General features: G+C 52.9%; 1 protein-coding gene across 5 annotated transcripts in view; it reads right to left on the bottom strand.

Annotated features, from left to right (window-relative positions):
• The window catches only part of CPEB1 (cytoplasmic polyadenylation element binding protein 1), a 42,484-nt gene extending 21,287 nt beyond the window's left edge, over positions 1-21,197 (bottom strand). For 2 of the 5 annotated variants that reach the window (XM_054169131.1, XM_054169132.1), the window contains exons 1-2: positions 20,105-20,219; positions 9,203-9,391 (exon numbers count right to left, since the gene is read on the bottom strand). In XM_054169131.1, coding sequence (XP_054025106.1) covers positions 9,203-9,391; positions 20,105-20,120 — 205 coding nt within the window. In that variant the 5' untranslated portion in view covers positions 20,121-20,219. Of the gene's footprint in view, positions 1-9,202; positions 9,392-9,660; positions 9,684-20,104; positions 20,220-21,121 lie in introns of those variants that run through there. The other 3 variants (XM_009898436.2, XM_009898437.2, XM_054169134.1) reach the window with 3 other exon arrangements.
• Between the last annotated feature and the right edge of the window lie 1,023 nt (positions 21,198-22,220).

The following is a 22,220-nucleotide window of genomic DNA, read 5'->3' as shown; positions in this document are numbered from 1 at the left end:
ACATAGATCCTGTTTCTGTGTCCAGAGAGCAGGACCCAGCTGACAACAAGCCTCACTCCTTCCTACTGCCTGGGGCAGGGAATTTACTCCTGCAGAAGTTAACAACCACCCAAGGTAAATATGAAGTGACTAAAGATGGCTAAAGCACAACTCAGGACTGGGACTGCACAGGTAAGGGCATTCACTGAGCAGACTGCCACGCTCATCTTTCATACAATCACAGAATGTTATTGGTTGGAAGGGACCTCTGAAGACAGAGTTCAACCCCCTGCCAGAGCAGGATCACCCAGGGCAGGTCACACAAGAATGCATCCAGACAGGGCTTGAAATTCTCTAGAGAAAAAGACTCTACCACCTCTCTGGGCAGCCTGCTCCAGGGTTCCAGCACCCTCACACCAAAGAAGTTTCTCCTCAGGCTGAAGTGGAACCTCCTGGGTTCCAGTTTGTAACCACTATCCCTTGTCCTTTCACAGGACACCATTGAAAAGAGACTGACCCCTTCTTGGCAGCCACCCTTCAGATATGTATGAACATTAAGACTTCCTCTCAGTCTTTTCCAGACTAACCAGCCCCAGGTCTCTCAGCCTCTGCTCATCAGACAGATGTTCCAGTCCATCATCCTCATGGCCTCTGTTGGACACTCTCTAGTACCTCCCTGTCCCTCTCCAGCATGACAGCACTGAAGCACAGCAGGTTTTAACACTTACCAGTCCCAAAGAGCTGCTAAAGCTGACATAGTGGGGTCAAATTCTGCACAAGCAGCTTCAGCAGCATAAGCATTTAAGCAGTGAGCTCCTCTGTGCCCCGCTGCAGCACCCAGGGTGCAAGCTCCACAGCACCTTTGACTTCAGTGCCAGCCAGGATGAGTGACTCATTTCCACTGCTCAGCTGCACTGTGGCAGGGGGGGGTGTCAAGTCCTTTGGGATACCCCTTTGGGGGAAGGGATGTTCTTCAGAGGGGGAACAGGCTGTTGGTCATCCCCTTTTTGGACAAGGAAGAACTAAAAAAATGAAACCCACCAGGCCTTAGCCCCAGCAGCAATGTTTGGTGAAAAAAACAAAAGGGCACATGAATCTCACTAAAGCCTTCAGCTGGCACAAAGCCACTTCCTTCATTACTGGATTGGCACACCCAGCACAGCCAGTGATGCTGCAGGTTCTCAGTTACCTTCCAGAGGTTTGCACACCTCAGGTACAGCTTCAGGACTTTGCTTTACCTCCCCTCTGTGCTCACAGCTTAAAAACAAGCAGCCAGAGGTGCAAGGAGGGGATCTGGGAGCTCATCCACTGCCATCTCAGAGAGGTGGCAGCTGCTGCTGTGCCCAAGAAGCAGCCTCTTGAGCTGGCAGCAGCACAGACATCACCTGTGATTCAGCTCTTCTGCCAGCACCTTGGGCACCACACACAAGGACAGGGAGCCTGGAGATGTGGATACAGAGTGCTGAGATGGAAGATGCAGCCCTGGCCAGAGAAACCCTGCCCAGTGCCCCTGCCCTCAGCCCACACCCTCCACAAGGTTGTTAATTCAGCTTTGAACAGGAGGTTGGGACAGATAACCTCAAGAGTCCCATTCCAACTCAAACTGTCCTCCCACCCTAGACAGCCAGCAGGTCAAGTGTGCTTCAGAGGGCCCCAGAGGTCCTTTGGCAGTGGCCATCACAGGAGTCCACCTGAGCAACATGAGCTGTAACAAAGAGGCCAAGCACTCCCTGCTGGCTCAATGGCCTTGCCTTTAGTGCCACCAGTGATGGGTCATCCCACAGCACAACCTACACAACCTGCTCACAGGGCAGCAGCAGGGCCAAACACAGCCTAAAGCACAAGCAGGTGCTGAACATGGGGCCTGTCTCACAGCTAGGGCAGGGGAAGAGTCACCACCACCCCTCTACCACCATGCTGATCCCTCCAGCACTGCTCACAAGGAGACAAAGGCTAAGACACTGCCTGGGGCAGCTCTGCTGTCTCCTTGGACGGGGCCATGCCTGTTATGGCTCACTTCAGGAGCTAGCAGCAAGGAACATGCTCCAGACTACAATTTCTTGACTGAAGTGTACAGGCAAAAGCTCTGCAATCCTAATGTGTTTGTACACACCAGCATGGGCAGGCAGAGGAGCACCAGTAAGCATGGCCATGAAGAATGGAGATCCACCACTGCTGAAGTATTTCCTTCTTTGCACCTCCAACAGCTTTGAGTAGGGCGAGATGCTGGAGCAGCCTGTGCCTTCCCTGCACCCACTCATCCACTGTTCCCTCCAGAGAGCACATGGGCAGCAGCAACAGTCCCTGGGGGCCACAATAAAACATCCTTCCCTGCTAGGAGCCAGGGCTTTGGGTGATGTGTGCCTGCTCCTCTAAGCTGTCTCCAGCACCAGACTGGAAGCTGCCCTGACCCATTTCAGCTGTAGCTGGATGCAAGCAGAGGTGCTGGTTAGGTTCCTGTTCCAGTTACTCCTCTGTTTGCATCTGTTTTACTGCATCAGCACAAATAAAAATAAGATTGGTGAGGAGAAGCTGCTCAAATGGAAGCCTCTAGCAGGAGGTGGATTAAGAGCACCTTCCATTAGAAAGCAATCCCAAACTCAGGAGTTTGGTCTGACTTCCGACGCATGTTTTATTCTGCTAGGGATCAAATTCTGCTGCCACACAAGCAGTCACCAGCCAGGAAGTGCTCCCTGCTCTAGCCAGCAGTTGAGGGATCAGCCCCCAGAGCAGCCCTTATAGAAACACTCCAGAAAGTGTCCATCAAACATCTACACAAAAACCCTACAAGGAGCCAAGATGGCATGGGGCAGGCTTTTCGGAAGGCTGTCTCAGGGACTCCTGAAGTACAACCACAAGAGACCATGCAAGCCAGGCCAGCTCCCAGCTTTGTTCCCTCACAGCATCCTAAGGGCTCTCCATGCAGAGGGCACCACCAGCACCACAGATTCACAGAATGACCTGCATTGGAAGAGACCTTCAAGGTCATCCAGTTCCAACCCCCCTGCCATGGGCAGGGGCACTTCTGACTAGACCAGGCCTTCCATCCTGGCCTTCAACACCCCCAGGGTTAGTCTCCACAGCTTGTAGGCAACCTGTTCCAGTGCCTTACCACCCTCATAGGGAAGAATTGCTTCCTAAGGTCCAATCTATTCCTAGCTTCCTCCAGTTTGAAGCCATTACCCCACGTCCTGCCAGCATGTGCAGTTGCAGAAAGCCCCTCTCCAGCTACCCTGCAGGGCCCTTCATAGGCTGGCCAGGTCTATGAGCAGAGAGGTTGCTGGTGCTCAGTGCATCACATTTGTACTTCCACTGCAAAGTCCTGAGCAGCAGACAAGCTTTCCAGAAGGACAAAGCTGCTCTTCCTTCCAAGGCCACAAAGGACAAAGTCATAGAGTATCAGGATCCCCACTGCCAGCAAGTCTTTGGTTACCTGCTTGCCCAAGTCTGAGGTCAGCAGGAGGTGGTCTCACCTCAATGCTCCAGCACCAAACAACCAACCAGCAGCAGGATGAAGACCCTTTGACCCAGTTTCCCAGGCAGACTCAGGCTTAAAGCTGCAGGTGAACACTGATGAAAAGTCTCACTCAGAATTAAAGTGCTCCCTCCCTGGACCTGAGGCTCCCCTTTCACTAGAGAGCAGAAAAATCCTTCTTGGCTACTCTGACAACCTGGAGTGATCCAGATACTGAGCTTTTCTCTATCAGGATAAGCTTCTGAAACTTTCCTCCAGCACGAGAAGGACTTTCATACAGCCAAGAAGGAACATGCAATAGTTGAGGGCACACCTAGGCAGCAACTTGCCCAAAAGACATCAAAGAGCAGGAAGAGCCCTGGACATGCAGAAGGGCACAATGGAGAAGCTATGGAGCAGGGATTTAGCACCACAGGTTAGCCTAGTAGCAAGATAGACAGCCAGGGATCTAGGGGACTTCCCTCACCCAAATCCTCTGCCCCACCAGGGTCTGCAAGTTCTGCAGCTGACCACTCCAGCCAGCAGCTCAAGGAAGACATTGCTGCACTGTACTGATCTGCAACTACCACCCCAAGGCTGAGCACTCACTTCAGGAGGGTATTCCTCAGGTGCCTGCCACCCATACACAGCATTGCTGAAGATAATCTGGAAACTGTCCCTCCTGCTGTCCTCGAGAAGAAAGACTGGGAGTCCATGACAACAACCATGCTTCCTTCTGCACAACAGGTCTTTTCTTTCATCCTTCAGAGGCAGGGTTTTGCCTTGAAGACTTCAGAGCAGTTCACACTTGGAGACCTCAGCTCTCTGCCAGGCAATGCAGACCAACCTGCCTGCAGCTCTAGCCTGGCACATATTAAAGCAGCTACAGATAATCAGCACGTTTGAGCTCACAGCAGAAGAGTTGCTGTGCTCTGGAGAAGCTGCAGAGCTGAGGGCTGGAAAGGTTCAGCAGAGCCTCCCTACCACAGGCTGCTTCTCTAGCACCAGAGTGACTGGAGCTGTAACCTTCCAGGATAAAGAATGAGCCAGCAGCAGCCACCCCAGAGAAGGCACAGAGGAGGCTGGAGCTGCAGTCTCCAGAGCAGAGCTAAGGAAAGCTCCAATCTGTTGCTGCACCAGCAGCTCTAGGGCCACACAACAAGTGGAGGGAGACAGAGCAAGGTGGTCCAGCTGACACCATCAGTGAACACTCACCTGCTCAGGCTGGGCTCACCTAGAGAGGTGAAAGTCCTCTCCAGAACATCTGATCCTTCCAAAAACACCATTGCAAGCTTAGTGTTAAGACTGGTTCTAGGATGACTTCCCAGGGGGCAAGTCTGCTGTCCCACATAAGGACAGCCTCCTAATGTAGGGCAGGACAGACAAAGCAGCTGAATACAGGCCACAAAACCAGCCAGAAAGACCCAAAATCCACACACTGATCTGCTTGTGTGCTTTGTTGTCACCTGTTCTACTGGCAAAAAATTGGATCGAGACCCCATTTGCTTGTGCTCCTTGAGGAGCAGAGCAGGGAAGGTAAAGGATGCCAGCAAGGGCAGTCTCATCTCTCTGCCTCCTCACCCCTGCAGAGTGAGGAACTAAGAAATACAGCTAGGGATGGGGCAGAAGTGCTCAAGGTCAGTTTGCTGCAAAAGCCCCTTCCTAACCCTTATCTCCAGACTAAATCACCCCAGCTCTTCAGCCACTCCTCACGGAACTCGTTCACCTGTTCTCTAGACCCTTTGCCAGCTTTGGAGGGATGTGGCTCCCTGCTCCAGGGCTGTGCTGCACCCACCACAGAGCACCACCCAACAAAACAGCCAACACCTCAGAGAACCAGTGCCTGAGCCCTGCACCACAGCACCATCAGCCACAGCAGTGCTGGGAAAGGATGTGCAGAGGACTGATCCATCTCCCCTCCTCACCCCTGCAGAGTAAGGAAATACATCCAGGGACGGAGCAGGACTGGAAGTGTTCAAGGCTAGTTTGCTACAACAGCTCCTTCCTGGGCCACAGAGCAGCTTTCTGGGACTTGCTGAAGTCTTTGCAGGCTGACAGCTCGAGTGGCAGCAGTGGGTTGGAGCTATGAGACAGCAGTTCAGTCCTACAGCCAATAAACACTGGCAGCTCGAGCTGCAGCAGCTGCTGCCTCCCAGAGCAGCTCTCTCCAGACACCAGCCTGAGGGACTGGCATGGCTGTGGCATGCTCTCAAGGGCCAAGCACACATCCTTGAGCACATTATGGTGCTGGATCCAGAGGGAAAACTTGTTACCAATACCCTTGGGTGGGGAAGAGTTGGGAAGAGGGCCACAGGCAGGACGTGAGGGTACAAACCAGCCCCTGCTGCTCGCTGGCCACCCCTAGCACAGCCTCAGCTGGCAGCAGGCACTTGATCCCTGCTGCACCAAGCTGGGCAGTGACACCACCCTGGGAGCACAAGGTGACACCAGAAGGACTGGCAGCCAAAGGTCCTTCCCAGGCTGAGGAAAGCTCTGCGCTGGCAAAGGACTACGCAGCCAGGAGAGGTCCCAGCTCATCAGTACTCAAGCACAGGCACTGCAGGGGATCACATCAGCAATATTTTTAGCCTGATTGTTTGTGGTGGCTTTTTTTTTTCCTTCACATTTTCACCTTTCCAGCCACCTCCCCACAGGTCTGTGCAGCTGAGTCACTGCTGGAACCTTCCAAAGGCTTGGGCACCAGCAACACAACAGCTCTGTTTGGCACTGCCAAGCCCTCCCCAGCCCCTACAGACAGCCCAGTGCTGATGCAGCCTCACCTGCTCTCAGGACACCCTGCCAGGACCCAAGCCCTTGGGCCAAGGCCAGCTACAGTCTCCCAGGCCTCAGTACTGGATATTAGGATTATCTGGATACAGCAGCAGCCTCTCCACATCCTCCTTTGTCACAACACAGCTAGGCCACCTGGAATCATCAGCATCTGCCAGCTGCTCAGACCCACACAGCTTCTGGACATGGGAACGCTGCCCTGCCACCCAGAGAGGAGCATTTCACAGAAGCCTTTCAGGAGGCATTCCTGAGCTACAAGACATCCCCTTCCCAAAGAGCTCCCTGTTGCCACTTCAGAGCCCTTAAGGAGGAAGAGATGAGGCTCTGCAGCCGTGGGAGGTGTGGGCAGGCTGAAGCAACACAACAGCTGTGCTCAGATATCAGCCTTGCACTTCTCCAGCCAGCGTATGCCATCTCCACAGGCCCAGGAGCCCAGAGCAAGCAGCACTCCTGACCTAGCTGCTGCACACCTGGGAAGCTCAGTGGGACTGAGGGGATCATGTGGTTTCAGGACCATGACAACCCCAGCCAGACAGCATCAAACCCTCTGCACAGCCTCCAAAGGCCAGAGGCCCTGCCGTGGAAACAGCACAGTTGTGTTTGGGCCAACTATAAAGGGGGGAAAGCTGTGGTGTGTGCATGCAGAGGCAAATGCCAGGAGTGAGAAGCAAGCAAGGAGACCTCTCCAGGCAGCACTGGGTGACATCTTCCAGCAGCTGCTTGTCACAAACACCCACTGTGTGCTGATCAGCCTGAGGTTAGATCCTTTCCAGGGCTCTTCCCAGGCCTCTGCGGCAGGCAGGAGCTCCGACGTGACACTGCAGTCAGCGGGGGCACCTGACACCAGATACCTTCTGCCAGCAAGGGAGGTCACCACAGCACCTTCAAGTCATCTCCAGAGGAACCTCCCTCCTGAAGCCAGAAGTCCTTTCTGCTCTGGAGAGTGAACCCCTCACCACCACAGTACCACCACGCCTGGCCCCACCACCCAACCTGCAAGGTGCAAAGCACACCAGAGGCTGGTGCGACAGCTGCTCGCCTGCCTGCCAGCGTGCTGCAGAGACACTGGTGCCCCTGCCAAGACAGCCTGGCAGGAAACTGGCCAAGAGAGAGCTGGAGATAGCTACAGTGGATCAGGTGGGGCCGGGACATCCGCACAGAGCAGCTGCCTGGGGTGTGCTCTGCAGCACCACTGTGTGCCAAGCCCCAGGGGCTGTGGTGGGTAGCAGTGGCAGAACTCCTCAGCATGGATGTCACCTTCCTTGAAGAGGGTGCTCTTGAAATTGAAGACCTTATAGGTCAGGTTCAGCACCCCATAGTCTGCTAACAGCCATAAGGGGCTTGGTGCACAGCTCTGAAACACCTGCCCAGCCTCACTGCATGGTAACAACTTTCACTGCTCCTTCCTTCTCCAAGGTCTCAGCTAGCAATGGAGGGAGCACAGGCACAGAGCGTGTGGCACTCCCTGTGCAGAGGAAGCCCACAGGACTGTGTGCTGGAGCAGAGAATGACTTAAGAAAGCCACTGCAGCCTTGCTGCAAGTAGACCCTAAGTGCCTGCTGTGGCCCACACTTGGGTCTGCCCACTAAGCCTCGGGGACATTGGGTGTAGAGACTCGAGCAAGCTGTGCTGCTGCTGTCCTCCCCAACTCCACCAACCCACATGGGATTTCTGTTGGTTTACAGCCCAGGCAGCAACATTCAAGGCTGCTCTTCCTATCCCAAGGGCAGCATCCCCTGAACAGAGGTAGCTTATGACACTCCCTTGCCCCCCTCCAGAGATCTCCATGGGTAAAGTCACACTTGCCAGGACACCCCCACCAGAGCAATCTACATTCCTGTCAGCACCAACTTCACGCCTGGGGCCTCCTGTGTCACCCCAGTCTGTGTGGAGATGTGCTACCCTTTGAACAAAGCAGCAGCATGCTGCTATAAAGGGATGAGTTTCTGTAGCAACCAGGCTGAACTTGTACAAACTCTGCCAAAGCACTAGATCTTTCCATGGACTGATACTTGAGCACACCACCATTTGTGAAACTGGTTTTTTGCAGCCCTCAGAAGCTGGGAAACAAACTCTTCCCTCTCTTACTCCCCTGCTCAGTCAGCAGGCCAAGGAAACGCACTGAGTTTGCACAGGCAGCAACCCTTCCTCCTGCGATTTGGCAGCACAGGCCTCTGGAGAGTTAACTGCACCCTGCCTCAACCCAGGGGAAGTACCCAGCACCCCAAAACCCTCCATCCCAGCTGTAAAACCAGACTGGAAAGGATTGAGGGGGAAGGGCAAACCAGGCAGCAGTGTGTGGCTGCAAGCCCACACCCTGCCCAACACACAGGTTTGTGCTGGACCAGAAGAGTTAAACCAGAGAAGCCGTTCTGCCACATCTCCTCCAGCCCACTGAGGCAGGGACCACTATTCCCAGTTGGCCGTGGGAGTGGGGGAAGGATCCCTCCAAGTCTCCCAGCCAGGCTGCAAGCTGCTAGCCAAAGTTGTGAGTCGGTGATGGCTGCGCCTACCACACCCCAGAGTTCAGCGTAGGAGCAAGTGGTGCTGTCAGGGGTCCCTCTACCAGCCCCCACATCCCTGCCACTGGGGACACTCCCGGGCTGCCACAGCAAAGTTCGGCCTCGCTCCTACTGGGCGAGTTCAGCCTTCTAACACCACAGCCCCCACCTACTCCATCCAAAGGCAGGGAGAGGATTTCTCCCCTCTCAGCAGGGTTACTCTGTCTGTCGGCCTTATGGCACCAAGCCCAACACCAGCCTCAGGCACTTCTTGTCTGCAGTGACCAGAGAAGAAGGGGCTGTGGCATCACCAGCCCCAGCCTCCCCAGCCCACCCAGCACCTTACACAAGCATGACAGGTCGAGAAGCCCCCCAGCAGCACCCGATTACACAAGCAAATGGCTCCACAACAGCTTTAAAGAGGGCCCAAAATAAAGAGGAATCCCACAAGTGTTGCTGCGTGCGTCAGCAAACTCACCGGACTGTGTGCTGGGTTGTGCTGCAGCCTCAGAGTCCTGGGTGCTCCAGGGTCTGTCCCACCCTGTCAGGTTGAGGGACTGCAGGCCAAGGCACAGATCGTTGGTGTCTGGGAGGCCACGGGGAGACTCTTGCGTGGACGTGGGGAAAAGCATCCTGCTTGCCACTGCTTCTTCAGAGTCCTGCAAGTCTGCTCAGATGGAGAACAAACAGAAGCTTGAGAGTTCAGGGGCTGCTCTGCCTTTTTTTTTTTTACAGGAGTTTTTCCAAAGCCTTAAGCCCCAAGCCAGGTCTCGTGCCGCTCTGAAGCCGCAGCTTCTGCAACTAGCAGTTGCACCCCAAAGGGGAGGACTACCATATGTCCAGCAGCCAGGCCCCCACCCCCCTCAGCCCCTCCACCTTCCTATCCCGTCTGCATTACTGACTGGGTCAGCATGTGACCAGGCGGCTGATGCTTACTGTGCTGACAGTGACGTCACACAGCCATGCAAGAGAACTGCATCAGCTCTTACAAAATCAAGGTAAGAGGAAAGGGGGAAGGCTTCCCCCTCAAAAAGACAAGCTAGCAGGCAGGAGGGGAGAGGTGGCGGCTCCAGGAGATGGAGGGAGGCAGGCAGCACAAAACCCAGGGCTCCACGACACGGCAGACGAGGCAGCGATCCCCCAGCAACGCTGAAGGCAGCGGCGGCAGCAGCGACAGAGCAGACAGTTTTAGTGCTACCCAGGCTCTCCTGTCCCCGCCTCTCTCCACCCACCAAACCCAAAAAACACTTTAGTCCTGGACAGGCTCCAGCTGCTGGCTCCAGTTCAGAGCCCGATGCAAGGCTTTGCAATTCTGCTAGCATAATCTATTCACTTCAACTTGGCCACTGTGCCTCCCTGACTCGGCATTGTTTACCACTGAGTAACCAGGACAGACCTTCCACTCCCCCCAGTTACCCTGAGTGGAGACCACTGTCCCAGGTCCAGCCCGAGCAGGGCACATCACACAGCCACAGGGAGAAGAGGAGCAGCTGGACTCATTCCACAGCAAGAATTTTTCACGGCCTGTTTACCTTTTGCCTGCCTGCCCCCCCTCCCCACTTTCCCAGCCCTGCCCTCCCCTCCCCTGCGGGGTGTTCACCAGCCTATGGTACTGGAGATGCCGGATTCCTGCCTTGCTCTAAGCCTGTGCCAACAGCCTAAGGAAATGCAGCAGGTTCATAGTCTGAGAATTCCAGTTTAATGTAGGGATCTGGGGGCTGATCAAACCACAAGATGCTCAGCTGTGTTACCCAAAAATCTGAGTCAGAGGGCATTTATAAGCCAGCTCCCAGGCAGCAGCAGCTGTCTCCTCCTCCTCCCCCTGCCTCCACACCCTCCCACTGTGCCATCAGCTGTACACCTCGCACACACCGCTCCCGGCTCTCCAGGGCGCTGCAGGCGCTCCAGCCCCTGTCACGTTAGCCCTCACGTGCAGCCCTGGCCACCCCGACAGCGCTCCTGGCCTCCTTTCCCACATCCACATCCTGTGCCACTGGGGCTGGCTGTGACCCTGCAAAGCCTGGTGGTAGCTGGGTACTGTGCATGAGGCACAAGGCCTGCCTTTAGCACATGGCAGCTTGGGGAACGCCAGCGTTCCCAGATGATGGTGAGGGGGCTGAAGCACTACAGTCGGGATGAAAGCAGCTAAAACCACACCTGCTGGCAATGCGCCACCTTCCCCTTTCCAGCAGCAGCCTCCTCCACAGCACTTCACCAGGAAAGCATCCACCAGGGTCCTTTGCTACCCCTTGAGTAGTACTAGTACAAGTTGTAGTGCCAACTCAGCCACATTACTATCAAGCACCTGTAACAGCATCTCCTCCTTCCTCCAAAAGCGTCACCCTGCAGCTTCAGTGGGGCATCTCACTGCATTCATTCTGCCAGCAGAGTTTTCAGATTGCTTGTTTTGGACAGGCCCTGAAACCATTTCTAAGGCAGCTGTAGGGAGGAGAGGATCAAGGCACATTGCTCAGACAGCTCAGTTCCCACAGCAACCATAGCTTGCCCATATGAATATGGAACATAGCTGTGTTTATGAACACACACGAGCATGGTGCTCCAGCCCAGATCCCCAGCAGCGGGAGAAGATTATCTTCCCTTCAGGGACCAGGATCCCAAGAGATTTTATGCCATCTCCAAGGTTAATTCTCATCAAGCTTCACCTTCTGGGAAGCACAGACACAAAGATAGAGTATAAACATGCAACAGAACCTGAATCCCACCCAGATAAAATATCTTGAATGAAACCCAAGCAGGTCAGCTAGTCAAGGGAGGTTCTTCTCCCCCTCTGCCCTTCCCTGGTGAGACCACAGCCAGAGCATTATGTCCAGTTCCAGGCTTCCCAGTTCAGAGTGACCAAAAGAGGTCATGAGGATGATGAAGGGACTGCAACATCTGCATGATGAGGAAAGGCTGAGAGACCTGGGGCTCTCAACCTGGGGCTGGTTAGTCTGGAGAAGAGATGGCAGAGAGAGAACCTTTTCAATGTCTGTAAACACCTGAAAGGTGGGTGTCAAGAAGGGGCCAAGCACTCTTCAGTGGTGTCCTGTGATAGGACAAGGGGCAACAGACAAACTGGAACCCAGAAAGTGCCACTTCAATATGAGGAAAAGCTTCTTTACTGTGAGGGTGCCAGAGGCTTGGAGCAGGCTGCCCAGAGAGGTTGTGGAGTCTCCTTCTCTGGAGACTTTCAAGCCCTGTCTGGATGCAGTCCTGTGTGACCTGCCCTGGGCGATCCTGCTTTGGCAGGGGGATTGGATTCCATCTCCAGAGACCCCTTATGACCCCTAACCTCCTGTGGTTCTATGAAACCCACCACTGAAGAAATAAAGAAGAATCATTTATCAGCAATGGGAGCGCTCACCCCACAGTATCCGGCCATCTTTGCCTCACGATCCATGTTTCCCAGAGACTAAGTTGTTCTGTTTAATTGAAGTCAGATCCAAGTTCAGGAGATCAACATTTTCCCCCCATGACTTCAACCTCCATTAGAGACAAGCTCCCTGCACTTCAGTTAGGGGTTGAAGCACAACACAGAACTTGCTTAGACAACCAGCATTTTAATGAGGCCTTTTTCCACCCAAAGCAGGCAGCTAGCACAAGCCTCCCCCTTTAACATTCCCAGCCACACTAAAAGATAGATACAGGTCAGCTAGGAAAAACACCAACTTCAAAAAAAAAAACCAACACAGAATTTAAACAGATTCCTGGAATAGTAGTTTTCAAGTTCAGAGCTTGGAAATCTGTTACAAAGCAATCAGTTTGATGGCAGTCAAAAGCGCTGGGATACCAAGGGCAGGAAGAACTCATTTCCTACCAAAGGTCCAACAGAAAAGTCATAACCCTAAGTTACTCAGAAGTAACATCTCCCAAACATGAAATTATTTCACTTTACAAACTGATGTGGCCCAAAGACTTTGCTGCAGGCTTTCCCAAACCCCAAGAACCAGCATAAGATTTTTCCAACCTGGATTTTTCCCTGGAGTTGCCACTGGAAGCCAACCATGCTGGCAGAAGGACCTGCTGTGCTGGGCTTAGGCCTGAGCATCTGGGAGAGCTGAGCTCCTGTCTCCTGAGCCAGTCAGGTTTCATTCAACAGCATCATGAGAAGAAAGACCTCAGTATAAGGCTCCTGTGCTGGTCTCGGGAGCAGGGCGATGTCCTCCTGCCCGTCCAGGAGATCCCTGGAGCTAGTGTGTAGAGCAGCACAGGCTGGACAGCTTTGCACACCACCACCTGGACTGAAAAGCTGCATTCCTCAGACTTCAGATGTTCACTGAAGACATTTCAAAGGCTTCTTTCAGGTGAGCATCTCTACTCAGTTCAGTTTTCAACCTGCAGCTAAACCATACCAGCTCGGCCAGCTCCAGTCCCCAACCCCTCCCTGCTTACACCAGGTGAGTTTCCACAGGGGAAGATGGGTTGGGGAGCTGCTCTGGCCCAAGTCACGCCACAGGGAGTTAATTTGAAGGCCATCTCATCCCCTGGATCTGGCTGCACCAGCCAGGAGTGTGAAACTAGAAACCAGGCAGAAAATTACAGCCCAAGCCTGTGTGGTGAGGACAACCTGGGCCCAGCACCAGGAGCTGGGATCCATGGGGAGTTTGTGCCAGGAGGGTTAAGGGAGCATGGGGAAGGGTGAGCATAATTCAGTCCCTGTCCTGGAGCAGCAGCATCTGTAACTTAGTCATGAAAGGGAAGCCAAAGATGTTTAAGCCTTCCACATCTAGGCCCCTGCATAACCAGCTAAAAATTCAGCAAAGAGTTGAGTTTGAAAACAGAAAATCAAGAGGCAACAGAAGGGTTAAGCAAACAAACCAGATCCCACTCCTACCACCTCTGCAGCCATGAAAGTCTCCCTTTGCTCCTCCTGACTTCCAGCAGAACCTAAGTATGGAGGAAACCCCTCCCTGAACAACACCTCCCAAGCATACAGAACAGAGGATGGATAACCACAACTCAGCTGCCAGCTCACTGCCCAGATGGGACTCATCTCATGGACCTGAGCTCTGACAAAGGCTGAGCTTCCAACCCCAAACCAGAGAAACAAGATGCAGGAGCAGCCTTAGGATCACAAATGGGAGGGCAGCTCACAGCAGCAGCATGGTTTTGCCTCTCACTTCTGCTTTTAAAGGCAGGGAATCCACATCCCTGAAAAATAAGCTTCTTGAGTATATTTTGCACACAAGACAAACAAACCTCAAGTGAAAGCCTTTAAAGGACGAGCCAGTTGTATTCCTAGAGTACACGAGGGCTCAGCAAAGCTCTTGTTACTAGCAAGTTTATGCCCACCAAGAAGTTTTACTGGCACAAAGCAATGCACCTTCCCTGCAATCTGAAACATTCCTCAAGTGGAGACACTGGCTGCTGCATGGCCACTTCCACAGCCAGATGGAGGAGTCTGCCCTACCACTAGCACTTGAACAACTGAAGAGCTATTAAAGAAACTCAGGATGAGGGCACTGCAACTTGCTGCTCTACCTACCTTTTTCCAGAAGATTCCAGCTCCCATGCTGTAGGACAGAGCACTGCAGGCAGCACACTGGATCTTCAGCACCAGCCCAGCTGCACTCTGCAGTGGCTGCACCAGCTCTAGGCCAAGCCCCTGCTCTTTGCAGAGGAACACTGATCTCCTTCCCATCTGCAGACCTGGTGGAGAAGCCCTTACCAAAGCAGCTTTCCAGTCCAGAGAAGCATTGTGCCCACACGGGCAAAGACCTGCTAATGGGACATTTGAAAGGCCAAACCCACTCCTGTGGGTTTGCACAGGTGTTGAATTTCATAGAACTGGATATAGCTGACAAACAGCTCTGACTTGGGGCAAGCAAAATTGTCCTCAGCTGCCGGCTCCAGGTGAGCTTTTTGCCAACAGCCATGCGCTGCGCCTCAGGCTGCTTCAACTCCCCACCAATGGTGCTACGTTTGGGGTCCCTGCACCTCACAACATTTTGTCCTTTAATCTAAGGCCCCACACATCAGCACCATCTGTTTTCCTCATGGCTGCAGAGCAGGGAAGAGCAGAAAAATTTACATTCTAGTACTGGAGAGGACTTTTTAGGCGGCTAAACAAGTAATAGGTCATTACTTGACTGCACTTGAAAGCAAACAGGAAACCAATTCAGTCAGCCACCGTGAGTTTGCATTTGTCCTTCAGCTTTCCTTAAATAAAGCAGCCACCGAGAATCATTAGGACCTGATGGGCCACAACTAACAGCCTTTACACTGCACTTGGCATCTGAAGCCACTCCCATCCTCAAGAAGTCGTTTAAGCGTCTCCCATTTCTTCACCCACCTGTCCCCTTATAGCAAAGTAATGGCTGCTTTGTCTCCCGTAAACGAGCAGAGCTTAATGAAAGGGAAATCACAGAATCGCAGAATGGGATGGGCTGGAAGGGGACTTTAAAGATAATCCAGTTCCAACTCCCCTGCCACCGGCAAGGACACCTCCCACCAGCCCAAGCTGCTCAAGGCCTCATCCAGCCTGGTCTTCAACACCTCCGGGGAGGGGTCATCCACAGCCTCCCTGGGCAACCTGTGCCAGTGCCTCCCCACCCTCACTGCCAACAATTTCTTCCTTCTCTCCAGTCTCAATCTCCCCTCTTCCAGCTCAAAACCATTGTCCCTCATCCTGGCACTTCCAGCCCTTGTCAAAAGTCCCTTCAGGTACTGGAAGGCTGCTCTGAGGCCTCCCCAGAGCCTTTTCCTCAAGCTGAACAGCCCAAACTCTCCCCGCCTGCCCCCACAGGGGAGCTGCTCCAGCCCTCTGATCATCTTTGTAGTACTTCTCTGAACCCATTCCAGCAGTTGCATGTCCTTATGCTACCAGAACCTCTAAGGTATCTACAGTCCTCCAAACCCCCTTGAGCATCACCTTGGGTTGAAGCCAGGCAGTTCAGTCATGTTGGAAGTATACAGGGAAAGGCTGAGAAGGGAGCCTTACTCCCTTTTCCTCTTAATTACACTGGAAGTCATGCCTACAGAATGGGATGACTTCAAAAGCTGCTTTAGGGTTGTTGGGGTTTTAAGCCCAGCCTGGGAGCAGCACCTTCCACCCAGCAATACCCAGCTTTAAAACCTGGCAAGCAAACCACCTGCTACCTTAAGAAGCTGGCTTTGGTCACATTCCCTCAGTGAGGATCATGCAGATCAGCTTTAAACACAGGGGAGCAGAACCACACTCCCAGTGGAGCAGTTGCTCAAGGACAGGCTGGCAAGAGCAGAGCTGGTGGGAAATGTCAACTCCTGCCTGTCAAGGCCACTTCCACTGCCATCTCCACCACCCACCACTAGAAGGTACTGCCTGCACCACACAACCTCGCTGAGGAAGGTTTGCCTTTCAGCAGAGGACTGAACCAGTCTGAAGCACCACAAGATCCTGTCCACAGAAGCAACCAGATAGGCTCTACACTGACAGGCTTCACCACACTGCTGCACTGTGCCCTTTGGTTTGAGCTGGCAAGCTAAGGCCAGGGCTTGGGGACCTCCTGGAGCATGTACTTGTGCACCACCATGGTGTGGTGGTGGGGTTAGGCTGGGCTTGACAACTCAGTTGCCTCATCAGAATGATCTGAGTGCACAAAGGATTATCATTAACTGAAAAGCTACCTTTGAAGACATGTCCAGTCCTGGGCTCCCCAGCTCAAGAGACAGGAAACTACTAGAGGGGGTCCAGTGAAGGCTGCAAAGCTGATGAGGGGCATCTCTGTGAGGAGGAAAGGCTGAGAGCCCTGGGGCTATTGAGCCTGGAGAAGAGCAGCCCCAGAGGGGATCTGATCAATGCTCAGCAAGAGCTAAAGAGTGGGGGACAAGAAGATGGGGCCAGACTCTTTCAAGTGGTGCCCAGCAACAGGACAAGGTACAAACCAGAACCCAGGAGGGCCCACCTGAACACAAGGAGGAACTTCTTTGCTGTGAGGATGTCAGAGATCTGGAACAGGCTGCCCAGAGAGGTTTTGGAGCTCCTCTAGAAAATTTCCAAACCCACCTGGATATTGTGATCCTGAGCAACCTGCTATGAGTGCCCCTGCTTTAGCCATGGGGTTGGACTGGATGACCTCCAGAGGTCCCTTCCAAACCACACCATGCTGGGATTCTGTGATTTAATGTTAAGTACGACAAGCTAAGTCTCCAATGGTGGTGCCTCCTGTCACACAGCTCTGCCCAGATCTGGATAACTCAGCCCCAAGAGTGCTGAACAAGCTTGTTCCCTTCACATTGCTCAGGCTGCTGCTGGACTGACCTCTTCCCAGCACCATCTTGCTGCACATTTCATTACACCCAGTAAGGTGGCTCCCCACGTGTTTCCCTGATAGCATTAATGAAAGGTCATGAACCTCTGCCATCCCTTCTCCACCACGTGTAATCCTCTTAATGCTGAAAAGTCCAATCCAGGATAAATTTAGTTTGACCTAAGGAAGACAACCAAAAAGCTTGAGGGACCATGAACAGATTAAAGTACAAGTATTTCCCCTGGTGGAACATAATCTCTTCCCCAAGCTCTGCCACTCAGAGTTTAAGTTGTAAGAAGACAGTCCTTCCACCAGTCAGAGCACCGACATTCAGGGTGGAACTCCAGACTCACACAGACCGCGAGTTTCATATCCTAACTACAATACAGAACTCAGACCTGCACAGAGCAGATGCACCAGGGGCTCATGATTTGATGATACAGAACTGTGAGTGACTGACACCCCATCAGGCTATGCTGCCATTCAACCAGGCATGGGCAAGATGGAGAATAGGGTGGAAAGGAAACTCGTGAAGGGCAAGTGTAGGGTCATGCATCTAGGGAGGAACAACCCCCTGCAGCAGGGCAGGTGAGAGGGGACCTGCTGGAAAACAGCTCCATAGAGAAGGACCTGGGAGTGCTGGTGGTCAAGTTCCCCATGAGCCAGCAATGTGCCCTTGTGGCCAAGAAGGTCAATGGTGTCCTGCAGTTCATGAAGAGTGTGGCTGATAGGCCAAGGCAGGCTCTTCACCTCCCCTCTGCCCTAGTGAGGCCACACCAAGAGGATTGAGCCCAATTCTGGACCCAGTTCAAGAGAGACAAGGAACTACTGGAGACAGTCCAGAGGCAGTTATGAAGATGCTGAGATGGAGCATCTCTGAGCAGGAAGGCTGAGGGACCTGGGTCTGTTTAGCCTGGAGAAGAGCAGCCCCAGAGGAGATCATCTTCATGCTGATCAATAGTTTTGGGGCAAGCAGATGAGGCCAGACTTTTCAGTGGTGCCCAGTGACAGGACAAGGTGCAACGGACACAAACCACAACTCAGGAGGTTCCATCTGAACAAGAGGAGAAACTTCTTTGGTGTGAGGGTGCTGGAGGCCTGGAACAGGCTGCCCAGGGAGGTTGTGGATTCTCCTTCTCTGGAGATTACAAACCCATGAACATTGTGATCTGGGGCAACCTGCTTTGGGTGACCTGCTTTAGCAGGGGTGGTTGGACTAAGTCTCTGGAGGCCCCTTGCAAGCCCCTCACTATCCTGGGATTCCATGAATTCCTCAGACATGATTTAAACTGAAGCAGTGATGCCACACAAGATTCTCTACTCTGTTGGTTGCTTATCCAGAAGCCAGGCTCATGGAAGGGAGGACCCTGATCCCACAGAGCCTCATCTTGTCTCCTCAAAGCAGCAGCAGCCAGCTCTGACAGCCTGCTTCAGGCTCTAAAGCCCCTGCCTGGCACAGAGGGCAATTTGCTGTGTTGTGTTGTGTTCTGAATTTTAGTCGTCATATGCTTAGCCTTAGAGCCACTGGGAATGAATTTCTGCAAGAGACAGGGTCTAAGCAGATCATGGCCACCCCAGGACTCATTCTTGTTGACAGCACCAACTGCCTACTATCAGGTGATAGAACAAGAAGAACTGGCCTGAAACTGTGCCAGGGGAGGTTTAGGTTGGAGATTAGAAAAAATTTCTTTGCTGCAAGAGTGGTCAGGAATGGGAATGGGCTGTCCAGGGAGATGGAGTCACCATCCCTGGAGGTGTTCAAGAAGCATGTGGACATAGCACTTGAGGACATGGTTTGATGGCCATGGTAGTCTTAAGTTGCATGTTAGATTCAATCTTAAATGTCTTCCAATCAAAACAATTCTGATTCTATAACTCTTTGATGGAGAAGATTGTGATGAGCAGCACACCAAACAAGAGAAGCACCTTGTGCACTTTTCCAACCCAGAGACAAGTAGGCTTGCAGAGCTGCAGCACTCAGGCTCTTGGTACTCACCAAGAGGTCCCAACTGACACTAAGGAAACATAGCTGCAATCAGACTGACAACTCTGAGCTGCCCATGCACTGGCAGCTGCTGACTCATCCACATCCTTACACTGCTCACTCCTGGCCTGGCTGGGTAGCTCAGGTTCTGCTCTGTCATCAGTCTCCTGAAAGAAATCACACATTTCCTCCAGCCTACACAGTCAGGGCACCCAAGGTAACCACCTTCTCACCTGGCTCAGCAGCACCCAGCATCCTCTGGGACATGAGCAAGTCTCTCTCCTCCTGCCACCACAAGCACTTCTGCCACTGCACAAGGGATGTGATACAAGCTCAAAGCCTCCTGTCAGGTTAAGCAGAACTGAGCAGGGCTCCCAACCTAGTGCCCAAGCTTGAGCAGCTGTGCCAGCACCTGCTTGTCACACTGGCCTCAGGTACTACGTTAGGAACAAGAAAAGCCGTTTAGGATGTCCCAAAAAGCACAACTTTGGTTGCACTACAGCAGAAAATGTTTGCTAGAGGAAGCCTCCCTGTTTTACATGCATTGTCCTTGTCTTACAAGAGGTCTTCCACAGCAGGTACTCAGCAGCAGCTGAAATTCACCCCATTTACAATCCAGGCACCACCTCTCAGCCGCTCCACAGTGGGGAGACTGCCCCAGACATCCACACCCTCCCCAAACTGAGCAGAAATTCACATGCAGCAGATCAGTAGCAGGTCCATTTCATTGCCAGGTGAACACCCTCATTGCTAAGAGTGTTAACACTCTAGAAGAGAGGACTGCAGGCTAACACTGATGTGCCAACTCTAAGCTTAGAGCTAAAACCAGGACTAACCCCCATCTTCACAGGATGAATCTGCTCCTTTATCAGTTCCTTTATCAGCTAGGTTACTTTTTGTCAGGCAAGCTGAAACTCCACTAGGAATGACTCCCAAACAGTCAATGAAATACAAAGGGTTAGAGATAAGATTAACAAGGCAGCCAGAAACAACTTCCACAAACTCACTGTGAAAGGAGATAAAGGCAAATACTGAGGTTTATTTCTCTATTATGCTCCCAGTGCATCAAGATCAGACACAGCAGTGACTACCACCGTGTTGAGGGACCAAAAACTAAGAACTAAACAAGCCCAGCACAGCAGCAAATCTCTCCAACTGCACCACTGACCTGGAGGAGTTAACATTCACTGTGCAATTGCTCGGTAGCTGCCAGCATCTCCTCCGATGCCGCCTTACTGGGCACGTTTTGGAGCCGCACCTCCAAGCGAAGGATTCGCCTCCTCCAGCGTTTCTGCCGCGCCAGCACGGGATCACATGGCTGGCTCAGCCCCTGCCCCACAGCACTAAGCCCTTCACGCCGTACGGCCGACAGATTAAGCTGCACTGGAAGTCATCTGGTAGCAGCCTAAACAAAGGGGCGCTGCACAAGCACCACACAGGCCCACGGGATGCTCCCACACCCACCCACGGCTCTATTTCACACCCTTCTGATCAAGCTCCCCCAGCTTATCTACAGGCACAAGATCACCCTGTCTCCAAGACAGCTTCCCTGCCTACAGCAGGCTGCAAGGTCACCAGCTGGGGAAGCTTTATTCCCCCTTTTTTTCCAGAGGCTCAGGTTGTTTCCAATAATGGCCAAAGTGTTTATTGATCCTACAATTCAGGGGCTGGAGGAACAACAATTACTTTCAAGCACCTAAATTCTTGGAATGAGCAGCATTGCACAGGAGTGTGCTGGCAGAAGGGAAGGAACCCCAAGCAGGTTTATTTACTGGCAGGTCTCACCGCCTGCAAGGGGACAAAAGCACATCCTTTGCTCACAAGACTGGATCCAACACTTTGCCTTGGCACAGAGCCTCCAGAACCCCTAAGGGAGTCTGCTAGAACCATTTACACCAGGAGATGGTAGGTCAGGCAGTGAGCACTCCCATCCTGCCCACACAACAGCCCCATAGCAGCTTGGAGGAGCACAACTACACTTGCCCTGGCACCTCCCACCACACCACCAGGATTGTCCATTTGGGGCACACAAATGAAGCCCCCAGTACCAAGCAGCACTAATTGTGACTTCCAGGCACACCAGCAGCCACACCACCGATTACCACTGCAAGTGTGCTAGGTCCCACAAGGAGATTCTTCCTAAATCTTCAAGCTCACCTCAAATTCAGTCAAAAAAAGAAGTTACCTGGCAGGATGTCACGTTTGCTTTTTGTGGCAGGCGTGGTGCAGACCCCACTGAAGTCCAAGGAGTTGTCCAACATCGCGTTTATTCGGCGGAATATGTCTGCATTGCTGCAAGTGGAAAGCGCAGGGGCGTCCGGGCTGTCCCAGCAGTCTTTGATGCTCCTCCCAGGATCTTCTTTCTGCTAAGAAAGAACAAGGTATTGGTGTCAAACAGGCCAGTTCTCACCACTCAGCTTTCAATACATTGTAGAAAGGCTGGACTGCCTCCAACACTCACATTAAGCTCTAGCCCCAGGCCTCTGCAACACTCAAACAATTCTTGGCATTAAAGAAATGGTTAAGCAAAGCAGGGCAGCAATTCGTCAGCGTGGCACATCACACCAGGGCTGCCCCAGTCACACACCAGCACCAGTGCACCACAGCTGGGAGGCTCTTCACACTACCAGCCACCCAAACTAGCTCCCTGATGTTCCCCAGCCCATCACTACAGCAGGTAACTGGTTCAGAGGCATGCACCTCCTCCCCAGAACCACCCTCCTGACATAGGGGAACACAGGAGATGTTCATGGGGGAGGCAGCTGCCACAAGAAATCATGGTGGGTCCTCTTGCATGTGACAGGAGAGCCTGGCTCACCATCACCCATGTTTAGGAGCTCTGAACAACTTCTTGGGTCAGGCCAAGCCAGTAGCTTCAGAAGACAGGCTTGCAGGAAAAATGTGGCTTCCCAGCTAATCAGACAGCCCCAAGTCCTGTGGTCTCCCTTGGAAAGGCAGAGAAGCAAACCTTGACCTTCCCTTTACGTAGCACCTCCTGACCACAAAGGGAGGTTACCCCAAACCAGCTCTTCAATCCTCCCACAGGCACGGATCTGGCTGCAGCAAGGTTTTGGGCCCACCCTAAACAACTGGAGCTCTTGTAATGCTCCCTCTGCCTGAAAAAGAACAAATCCCTCCTGCTTCCCAGTGCTGGTCTGGACAACCATCAAGAACAGAGGCTCTACTCAGCTTCACTTGCAAGCCACATTCACATCCACGTTTGTTCAACGCAGCTGCACAACAACTGAGTCTCTGCTGGTCTAGAAGCCACTGAACTTAGTTCC

Source organism: Dryobates pubescens, chromosome 17 (assembly GCF_014839835.1).
Source record: "Dryobates pubescens isolate bDryPub1 chromosome 17, bDryPub1.pri, whole genome shotgun sequence".
NCBI classification, from domain to species: Eukaryota; Metazoa; Chordata; class Aves; order Piciformes; family Picidae; genus Dryobates; species Dryobates pubescens.
The sequence above is the reverse complement of the archived record's forward strand: the minus strand, read 5'-3'. Positions and strand labels throughout refer to the sequence as shown.